The sequence below is a fragment of the Schistocerca piceifrons genome, chromosome 4 (genome assembly GCF_021461385.2).
Source record: "Schistocerca piceifrons isolate TAMUIC-IGC-003096 chromosome 4, iqSchPice1.1, whole genome shotgun sequence".
NCBI lineage: Eukaryota > Metazoa > Arthropoda > Insecta > Orthoptera > Acrididae > Schistocerca > Schistocerca piceifrons.
The window spans coordinates 524,686,051-524,698,055 of record NC_060141.1 but is presented as its reverse complement, the minus strand read 5'-3'; the positions used below and the strand labels follow the sequence as shown (position 1 = coordinate 524,698,055).

Below are 12,005 nucleotides of genomic sequence, written 5' to 3'. Positions count from 1 at the left end.
CTCAGTTTAATTCTTGCACCACTGCAAATCTGAGTAATACAGATATTAGGAAGTGAGCCACAAAACTACCATTCAGTATCGTTGACATCCCTCTGTTGTAGAATCTTAGAAAATAATCTTGAGTTCAAACGTAATGAGGTGTCTCGGAGAAACTGACCTCCTCTCTGCCAACCAGCATGGAGTCTGTAAACAACATATTGCAAAACCCAAATTGCACTTTTTTTATATCCATGAATCAAGCAAATACACACAGCGCTTCTTGACCTCTAAAAAATTTGTCTTTGTACCACACCAACACTTATTAATGAAAGTACCATCATAGGGAGTATCAAGCAAAATTTGTGACTGTATTGAGGATTTCTTGATAGGGAGGATGCAGCATGTTAACTTGGATGGCATGTTAACTTGGATGGATAGTCATTGACAGATGTAGGAACTTCAGGAATGCTCCTGGGAACTGTGTTGGGATGCTCCTCTAATGTTCTATATGAAATTAATAGCGACTTAATACTTTTTGCAGATGATACAGTTAGCTTTAGTTAAATATTAACCAAAAAATATAGAGAAATGTATAACTATGCACTTCACAAAATGCAAAACCATAGTTTCCTACAAATACAATATCAGTGTGTTGCAGCTGGAATTGGTCAGTTCATTCAAATACATACAGAGGTGGACAAAAATAGGGGAACATATGAGAAACACATGCTTGAACATAAATGCAGATGCTAGCCAAGTCTGCAGGCTGCATTTGACCATGAACGGCACTTGTGTAATGTTCTCAACATGTTGCATGTGTCAATCATGGTCAGAAAAGAGTTCTGTGTAGATGTGTGTCCTCTGTGTCAGAGCTAAGTGAATTTGAGCATGGGCAAATTGTTGGTGTTCGTATGGTGGGTGTTTTCATAACTGAGGGAGCTGAAGTGTTTCACGTTTCAACAGGTACCATATCAAGGATTTCTATCACATACAAAGAAAGGGGGGGACATAATCCATAAGTCATAACATGGACGAATGTGGGTGTGTGTGTTTCGGGATCATTACAGATGATCATTGAAAAAGATTGTAAAGAAACAGAAGAGGGCAAAGGCTGCAAAAGTAATTATAGAATTGAATGTCGCACTCGTGAACTGTGTCAGCATCAAAACAACATGAAACAAGCTGCATAAGGTGGGAATCGCAGGGCTAGTTAGAATTCCAAAATCACACGTTGGTAATGCAAATTACTGTGTCAGGAAAACATGGTGTTGAAGCCTAAAAGCTGGACTATGGAGCAATGGAAGAAAGTCTTTCATTCGAACGAGTCTTGTTTCAGACTTTTTCCAACTTCTGGAGCTGGCAGCCCAGGAGTGAAATATAGTGGGTGTTTAGTGATGATTTGGGCAGCCATATTGTAGTATTTGTGGTGTGCAGTTAGGACTGCAGTATTTTACAAATCGTGGGCAAGACTACAACAAAACCAATTACTTATTATTAGTGTAACATGAGGTGTCATTTGATCACTGCCTCTCCTGGCTAAAGATAGTTATCCTGTTAAAGAAATCTCCACCTAGGAACGTGTACCAATGTTGTCTGTCATGCAGTGTAAATGGCACAAAATTTTTTCACAAGTGTGATCTCACACAATTTAGCGAACTATTATTCAAGATGGAAACACTTTTCCTTAAACAAAATGAACTATTTTTACACAGAATACCACATGCGCACATCGCTAATGCATTCCCTCCTGTCAAAAAATACTTCCTAAAAGTTCTTACAAAATAATCAGGGTTTATACATTATTAGAGAACAATTTTGTCACATAAAATGGTGTTTGGACCATATTTAAAGATTATTCATAATCTAAGTTGAATTTATGATTTCTGAGACGGTTCTGGGCCACCAATACACAATTATTATTGCGAAAATTGGCCATCAAGATTCATGTGTCCTTAGTAGTTTGATTTAAAACTGCCGGTGCAATATTTCACTAAGATGGTGGCTAATATAAGACAATCATTTATCGAATCTGGTTCAGGCATTGTTTGACTCTCAACAAATAACATATATTAAATCTTTTCTATACCGTAACTACATGCATTAACATTTAAAAGTATTTCTCCATGTTAATCACTCATTATTCAGCATTTTACCAATAATCCGTGCTGTAGATCAATAGTGCTAGAGTGGGCGTCATGTAACTTGGCGGGTGAGGACTGGATGCGCAGTAGCATGGAAGTCATGTGATCTGCCGACCAATAGGAGTCAGTCAGCCATAGTGAGCACCTGACTTAATGTTGTTCTGTGTGCGGAGCAAGTTTACAGCTGGTTTTAGCATTGTGTGCGGTGGTTTTTCAGAAGTTACTGCAGGGCATTGTAGTAATATGAATGGTGACAGCAAATCTCACCCAGTATTACACAGGCAGGCTGGAGAAATAATATTTCGTGTGTATGAGGTCTATAGATGGGAGCTGGAAGCGGCAGCCACAGCTGACAAAAAAGCGTTGCCCCCAAGAACGAACAGCTGAGGTGTGTTGTATTGGTTTGAGAACTGTAGAACAGATTGCCAGTGAAGCCAAAACATCTACTGAAGAGAACGAATCACCTATTTTTAAATCACCTGGTAAGTTGCTGAAATCGAAATAAATTCGTAAGTGAGCTTGACGATTTCAGCAAGAATGTGTTACAGCGCACAAACTATTCAACATGTATAGCCAAGGTGAATATCCTACAGCAGATAAATTATATTCCTACATGAAACAGGCCAAATGTTTCAAAGGCAGAAATACTATCATGCTCAGAATATTAAGGGAGATGGGCTTTAAATACAGAAAGAATAATGACGGAAGAAAACTGCTCTTAGAGAGAAGTGACACTGTAGTAGCAAGAACTGCGTTCTTGAGAGAAATGCACGAGATAAAACAACCCAGAAAATCATGCATTTATATTATCTCAATGAAACGTATGTTCACCAGAACCATTCAAGACCAATGTGCTGGAAAACAAGTGACGATGTTGGTGGCCTGAAGGTTCCTGTGGGAAAAGGGAGACACCTTATTGTGCTTCACGCCGGTTCTGCAGAGACAGGCTTCATACCAGAGAGTAAATTAATATTTAAAGCATCGAAGATGAAGGAATCAGATGACTATGACTCTGAAATGACCTATGCTGTCTTCAAGCGGTGGTTTGTGCAACAGCTACTTCCATACATGGCAGAGAATTCTGGTATTGTCATGGACAACGCAAATGTGCACTCTGTACAGGTGAATAAGGCTCCTACTTCAAATACCAGGAAGGATGAAATAATTTCATGGTTACTGTCTAATGGAATTCCTCACACAGTGTCACAGACCAGGGCAGAGTTACTCATGCTCGTAAACGCATATAAGACTAAATACTGCACTTACGAGATAGATGAACTGGCAAGACAGCATCATCAGCGAGTAATCAGGTTACCACCATATCACTGCCACTACAATCCTATTGAGCTGGTACGGACACAAGTTAAAGCCCACATCTCAGAAAGAAACAGCACCTTCTGAACTGCTGACGTGGCAAGGCTCATACATGAAGCAGTGGACAACGTAAACATATATGCATGGGCAAACTGCGTCAGACATTCGGAAACACTCCAGGAAGAAGATTTTAAAAAGGAAATCGACAGAGACTCTGTGATGGAGCTTTTCATAATTAATCTTCACAATTCAGATTCATCTTTATCAGATAGCGAAGATGAAGACAGATTTTTTGGGTTATCTGTGACAGTATTGCAATGCTGTGGTAAGCATTTAAACATATGTCATAAGCTTACGTTATGTAACTTGAGTCTAGGTTTGCCTGGCCGGTAAAGTAATTATAAAAAGATATTAGCTTCTTATGCAATTTCGATGTGGGCTTTGTTTAAAGCTTGTCTTCAGTGATTAAACTAGTCGATTTTCTTATTGAATTATCTATCAAAATTTGTAAAATTTTGATTGTATTTATGCTAGTCGAACTGCTGACTTCATTTTAGGAAAAGTAATTGTTCTTGCTTTCCCGAAAATTAGTCCCAACAAACAGCATGTGGAAACTTGTTTTATATTATGTATGACAATAACTATGTACAATAGACACAATATCAACAACTGTAAGTTATTTGTTGTAAGTGAGGTGTCTAGAAACAGAAAATGCCTTTGATTTTTTTTAATAACGATTTTTAATGTACGACAGACTCTTTTTATATTTTCTGAAATATGATTCTTTCAGCTATGTACCGAAAAGATGCTCTACATGTAGACTGCTCAGGCATTTGCTTAGGTCACGTAAAAAAACTGGCATGTAAAAATTTCACATGTTTGACTATTTCCCCTGCAATCCAAATAAATAATTTGACTACAGATGCCAAGCCATCACAGGGTGAACATATTCTCTGGGCTCAAAAGGGAGACAGAAATACTGCTTTACGTGCTGTGATTTTTCCCAGTACTCACACGTATTGCAAAACATTTTATGTGTATTATAAAAATCGTTTGAGTATCAGTAGGTATACATTTTTTCACGAGGTTTCTTCTACTTTTCAAATTTTATTTTTCAAACAGCACAAGAAGATTGTATTTTCTGAGTTAGAATAGGGAAGATAAATACATGCACAGCAGTTTTTTCAAATTAGTCAACATGGTATTCTTGTGTTGATTGACAGACACAATAAACAATGCAAGTCTGTCTATTATTGTTACCAATGTTTGTAGCTTTCTTATTTTTACACATTTTATACAACTCCATATTTTAAAGGCAAACGATTCGATGACAATGCCTTTTTCACAAAGACGTATAGATATTATTGCGTTTGTCACCTTTCCTGAATGCACGCGTACTTCAATGTGTGGTGGCCAGTAGCTGACAGTCGAATGGAGCGGTAACGTATAGTGTAGCTACACTGCCGCTGCTGGCAGCTGGCTCCCACCACTCCACTGCGCAGAATTCCCCCACCACCCACAAAGATACGTGATGTCCGCTCTAATGGATGCGCTCCATTGTAGCTGAACAGAAAACTTAACATTTATATAGGACGACTATCATATTAAAATAAAAATTCAAACACACACATTGATCTCAATGACACAGAAACTGTACTTTTCAAACATTACTTAACAACATAATACAGTCTTTTACTGATCTCAGTGCTACAAGACCTCAATCACATCTGATCATTACAACAGTTCGAACAAGAATTATTCTAGAAGAATCATAGATAACAAAAGATGAAGATTTCCATTATCTTATGAGTATTGTCTTGAGATATAGGTTTCACAGAAAATTAAATAATTATTTAATATTGTTTTAGTATTGATGAAGTCCTTTTTTATTAAGATCATGAGAATGTTTGCTCAAATTCCATGTACAATGCTGTCGTTCTGAATAAAATATAGTCGTAGATATTACATATTCCATGGGCCCTATGGTTACTTTCAAGGGCACTTTGTTACAAAGGATAATGTAACCATTTTGGCTGATCAGCTACATCCCATGATTCAATGTTTGTTCTCCAATGGTGATGCGGTGTTCCGAGATGAGAAGGCCCTTATTCACATACCTTGCATCAACCAGGACTGGTTTTGTGAGCACGAGGATTGATTATTGCATCTCCCCTGAGCATCAGAGTCTCCAGATCTCAATATTATTGAGCATCTGTGGTCTATTTTGGAGAGAAGAATTTGTGACTGCTATCGATCTCCATTATTTTTATGTGAATTTGCCACTGTTTTGGAGGGAGAATGGTATAAGATTAACTTGAAAACCATACAGGACCTTATTTATCCATACTGAGATGATTGGAAGCTGTTTTGAATGTCCATGGTTTTCCTGCACCGTATGAGGTGCGATTTTAGTGTTTCCTTGGTTTTTGTCCACCCCTGTAGGTGTGATAGTTTGTGTGGGTAAGAACTGGAATTATCACATAGGTCCCATCAAAGGTAAAACAGATAGTAAAATTATTTCCTTGATAGGATACTGAAAAAATGCAGTTTGTTTACAAAGTAGACTGCTTACAAAATACTCATGTGACCCATCGTAGAACTCATGAGTGTGGAACCCAACCTGACTAACGGGGGATATTGATTGTTTACAAAGAAGGGCAATACAAATGGTCACAGGTTTGTTTGACTCATGGAAGAACATCACAGAAATGCAAAAAATCTGAACTGGCTGATGCATGAAAATGGAAGTCCATCATCCCACTATAGCCCAAAGTCCCAAGTGAGTGGATAAAGCCTAGGTGACTCTATTAGTTAAGAAGGGTAAAAGAACAGATCCACATAATTACAGACCAGTATCTTTAACATCGGTTTGCTGCAGTATTCTTGAACACATTCTGAGTCTGAGTGAAATAAATTTCCTTGAGATGAGTCCCTATTCATTAATGGTAGTAAAATCAAGAAAGTAACCAAATTTAAGTATCTAGGATCTGTGATAAACTCGAAACTTGATTGTGATGTGGTAATTAAGATTCACTGTGACATTGCCAAAGAAATGTTCCGAAAGCTATGAAATGTGTTGAAATTCACAGACATGCTGCTCCATCTGAGAATATGGGTGGTACAATGTTATATTATCCTTGTCCCACTCTATGGAGTTGAAACTTGGTCAATTAAAGCAGCTTCTGTAAAGAGATTAGAAGCAACAGAAATGTGGTTCTTGCGCTGATTACTAAAAATACCATGACTTGAGAAAGTGAGCAATGCTGAAGCACTGCGTAGAGTCGGAGTGGATAGAGAACTAATGGGGACAATTAAAAGAAGAAACACAACTTACCTGGGGCACATTATGAGAGGAAAGAAATATGAACTTCTGCAATTAATTCTAGAAGGCAGAATAGAAGGAAAACACCCACCACGTAGAAGGAAGCGGTCACAGTCACGGAATATCAAGACATGGACTGGCATCAACAATCAACAACTTTGAAGAGCTGGTTCAAGAAGCAAGGAAACGCCACCTGTGAGCAGCTGACGCGTTACAAGTGTATGGCACCAAGAAGAAGAAGAGACAGAAAAGCCTCCACCTATAAGTCAACAGGCATTTAAGTGAGTGTTGCTTGTGCAAAACTCAGCTTGCCCTTTTCTCACTGATATCCTGTGAACCATGGATGAAGGGCGAGAGGCAGATTCCGTATTTCTAGATTTCCAGAAAGCATTTGACACAATGCCCTACTGTAGACTGTTGATGATGATATGACTGAAGCATGGATTAGTTTCTGAGATATATGAGTGTCTGAAGACTTCTTAAGTAATAGAACCCAATACATTGTCCTCAATGACGAGTGTGCAACAGAGACAAGGATATTGTGGGGAGTGCCACAGGCAAGATTGAAAGGATTGTTTTTATTCTCTATATGCATAAATGACACGACAAACAGGTGAGTAGCAATCTGTGGCTGTTTGCTGATGACACTGTGGTGTATGGGTTGTTGAGTGACTGTAAGAGGATACAAGCTGAGTTAGTCAAAATTTCTGGATGGTGTGATGATGTAAGTTAATGCAGATGAGCAGGAAGGACAATGCTGAAATCAGCATTAGCAGTGTGCTTGGTGGACACTGTCATGCCGATAGGAGTAACTACGCATAGCAATGTGAAATAGCATGGTCAACTTTGGTTTATTGTGCGAATTCCGGGAAGGTGGTGTTTATCTGTAAGATAGACCATGTGTAGAATGCTGGTGCAACCCACTCTTGAGTACTGCTTGGGTGTTTGGGATACCCACCAGGTCATATTAAAGGAAGGCGCTGAAGCAGCAGAGAGGTGGGCTGCTAGATATGTTACTGGTTGGTTCAATCAAGATGTGAATATTATGGAGATTCTTTGTGAACTCAAATTGGAATTCCTGGAAGAAAGGTGATGTTCTTTTCATGAAACATTATTGGGAAAATTTAGAGAACCAGCACTATGGGACGATTCGGCTGCTATCAGCATACATTTAATGTGAGGATCATGAAATTAGATAAGGCCTTGTATGGAATCATTTTTCCTCTCTCTATTTGTGAGTGGAACAGGAAAAGATGTGACTAGGGGTGGTACTTTGGTGCCCTCCGTTATGCACCATACACTGGCTTGTGTTGTATGTATATATGTATGTAGATGTTGATATCCTTAAAAATGCCTGCACCAATAGTTTTGTTAATTTACAACACAGCATTAAAATGAAGAAGCCTTGCACTTTGTCAGCACCTCACCTTCGTAACCAACGTCACTAATGCACACTAGCACATGGATCCCAGCACAGAAGTACAGGCTGAAACACTTACATGCCAGTGTCTTGGATTCATCTCCCTTGGAGAGTGTGACAGTGACACTGGCTATGGCATATGGCTAGTTGAATGAAGTCATTAAGATCTGTGACTGTTCTGGTGTAATACAAGAGAAACAAGTGGCTGGACCTGGATTCACCCACTACCTTTTTTAACTGCACACTCGTCAGTAACTTTACAAACATGACGCTTCACTCAACATGTGATTATTACCCTCATCCTAGTGAACAATCGGCACTGACACTGACACATCCTTTGTGTTAAAAATTTATTAACTCTTTATCAGTAATAATTCAGGGTATTTTTTGGTTTACACATAGGTGACTTTTTTATTCCATTATTGTTGGTGAATCTGTAATATGAGGACATAATTGTTGCCACAACACATTAAGATAAATACTATTTGCTAGATGTTCCACTGGTCCATAAACACACGTATTTTCTTGTGTGGCTCATCAGTCCTTAATATATATTTTACCCCTGTTTCACACACAAATGACAGTTTTGGAGAAATTGTAATCTTATTGCGTCTCGGGAGAGCATTCAGCTGTTGAGCTCTTTACTTGAACTGCATGTTCCTGACGTTTTTTAACAAGTTTTGATGGGAGAAATTGTTAGTCCAGTGCGCAGCACCCAGGCATTTTCAATAAATGACAAAGATGTCTGATAGCAAGTTTTTACAGTTGAGTTTACAGTTCACTAATAGGTTTTGTTCTTTCTTACTTTTTCTAGTTCAAAACAAATCGTTAACAGTAGACCTGGACACGTCACACCAGTGAAATCACTGACAGAATGTCTGAAATTGTGCTTTGCTACAGTAATATTATCCAGTGTTTGAATTTAGTGATTTCCCTTCGGTGACTAGCTCTGACTGTAACCATATATGCAATAGTGACACATTATTCTTGCACACATTTACCTCGAAATGTGTAGCCTGACATCACACAGAGCACAGTTACCAAGATATCTGTAGAATTTTATCCATGTATTGTATAAAAGCAGCCACATTTGCTGTAATTTATTCATATATCTTTCATGAGTAATCTCATTTAAGATTATCTGATGTTATGATTGATCTATATCAAGGTCATACCATATTTTACAGACTATAAGATACTACAGACTATATGTTCACCTTCATTTTTAAGCAATTTTTAAATAAAATAATATTTTTAACATTTTTATCATTAGTTTGCAAAGCTAGACTAGAAAAAAATTCTTAGTTTATGAAACCGAACTGACCTTTAAAATCCCTGAAAATCATCATCTGAACTTTCTTCTTCTTCTTCTTCTTCTTCTTCTTCTTCCTCTTCTTCGTAACCATCATTGTCCTCTTGATATGTAAGATTGTCTTCACTGCCATTGAGAGCATCAATTTCTTGAAAGATTTAACAATAATATCTTTTTCTCACTCTACACCATCACTATTTTATCTACTGATACACCTGTTTGATTGTAGGTAGTTTTAAAGCTCCCTTCACTGTGAATTCATATTGGGCTTCACCCATCATCCATTTCTTCCATTCCTCTCTCATATACACTTTAAATGATTTATTTATCAAGGCATCAAGAGGTTGCAGTTGTGAAGTAAGTCCTCCCAGAGTAACAGCAAGCTCTGTATTTCTCTGTCTCAATTTCGTTTCACAGAATATTTCAAATGGCCTCTAAACTGATCTAGCAAAAGAAGAGAACTCATTTTCAGTAAAGCACCTTTCCTTCTCTCCCACACTCAGTTAATCTATAACTTCATACCAGCCTTGTCCATCCAACCATTATCATGTATATGAACAACAGCATCTGCTGGTATTTCAGGTTTTTGCACTGTTTTGCACTTGGAAATGATCACTGGAGGTTAAGTACTGTCAGCACAACATGAAAGACCAACAGTGTAGTGCATTTTTTCATGTCCACTTGCAGTTTTAGCACTTTCTTGACAGCAGTTCTTTTACTTGGCACATCAAATGTCAGAGAAGTTTTATCCATATTTGCTATTGGGCTTAGTTCTAAACTGCTTTTCTTTCAATGTTAAATAATAAAGTGATGGAATGGTAATATTTTCTCTTCATACTCTTGTGGTATTTTCTGAGATGTTTTGGTTTTGGTGTATGCTAAGTCGATGACGCTTCATAAATCTGTAGCAACAACCAACTCCGCCCTTAAAGTTTGTTAAGCTGCACTGTAATGCTAACTTACAAGTGTATATTTGAATCATTTTTGTATTAATTCCATTGTCATTTTGTCAGTGCCCTTGAATCCATTTCTTCTATTTTTGGCCATTTTGCATTCAGTCCTCTATTTGCACATTTATTTTTCATAATTTTTTTCAGTCCTTTTTTACTAGCCTGCCAATTGCAAATGGTATTTTCTGTTGGCAGAGTGCCAAAATGTCACTACGCTGCTCTGTTTCCTTGTTCTTCTGCATTTCAATTTATAACATGCATTGTATGAATACTTTTTATTTTTTCCGTTACGAAAGTAGCTACTAACAAAAATATTGTACTATTACTGATAACACAAACCACAGACTGGAATAACACACATCATAAGCTAGATGTTCTGGGATTGTGATGGTGAGACAGGAGGGAGGCAAGTGTTAGCAAGCTTGTAAATCCCCACAACACATGTCCATAGTGTTGGTTAACAGGTGCTGCCCGTTGAATCCAATATTGCCAGATATGTTTCCTGTGGCACTGAATATATGGCCATTGTTAGGTTTGGCAGAAATTTTAAATCAAACACTGGACATTTTTATATTAATTTCAAGTATAAGACGAACCTGAATTTTGGAGGCCATTTTCCTAAACAAAAGTACATCTTATAGTCTGTAAAATATGTTAATACGATGAATGCGTAGTACAAAATATGATACAGGTAATGCACTTTTTGCAGGTATGCTTGGGCTTTGTACAGAATTTTGATGATGATGGCCAAGCACAACCTGTTACGCCGGATTATGTTATGTCGGGCCAATATGAAGTAGATATTGCTGGCATCCGCTACTCTGCAAAAGTGAATCTACATTCACCTAATCTGCCGACACAGTATCCAGACAAGGAGAGGAGTGCCTACAGAGCAACACGTGACATTGCTGTAACTGGGTAGATTCTCATTTGCTGGCACTGGTAAAATGTGTGTATAAATGTACCTGAGATGTTATATTTATTGTTGCTATGATAGAACATTTTCAGTTCATTGTGTGTGGTACTGGATAAATCAGAATATTTTCTTTATTGATCATTGTTTGGTAAATGCCTGTACATATTCCTTGTCACCTTAAATTAAGCACACCAGAAAAAAAAGTTAGTCACCCGCAGAAGACCACACATTTATACCATGTAACGCCAATGTCTGGCATTGTTAATGGCTTCAGTTTAGCAAGGAAGGAAGCCCACAAGTTCATTTATGTGCCATGTCCAGCCTGCAGAGCTACCAAATTGTGGGGATGATTGCTGCATGCCACCCACTGTTCCAAATAATCCCAGACATTTTGTATGGGCTTATTATTACGTGATTTAGCAGGCCAGTCAAGGTGCCGTACAGTGCTTGAATGTTAGTCAAATTAGGAACACATGCATGCAGCCCTGTCAATGTGGCTGTTGTCATGTTGGAAGATAGAAATGTTTTAACTCACCATCAAAACTGCACTCTTAAAAAAACAATAAAACATAGTATCGTATGACTATAATATCAACGAGTCACTGTTGAAATTGGCCAACTCATACAAACACCTGGGTGTAACACTTTGCA

At 38.0% G+C, this 12,005-nt stretch overlaps 1 protein-coding gene across 2 annotated transcripts in view; it reads left to right on the top strand.

The window, feature by feature from the left end:
- LOC124795094 (pyruvate dehydrogenase phosphatase regulatory subunit, mitochondrial) overlaps positions 1-11,488 on the top strand; it is an 81,785-nt gene extending 70,297 nt beyond the window's left edge. For both annotated transcript variants that reach the window (XM_047258926.1, XM_047258927.1), the window contains exon 16: positions 11,148-11,488. In XM_047258926.1, the coding sequence (XP_047114882.1) occupies positions 11,148-11,360 (213 nt within the window). In that variant the 3' untranslated portion in view covers positions 11,361-11,488. The remainder of the gene's footprint in view (positions 1-11,147) is intronic.
- The last annotated feature ends 517 nt before the right edge of the window (positions 11,489-12,005 follow it).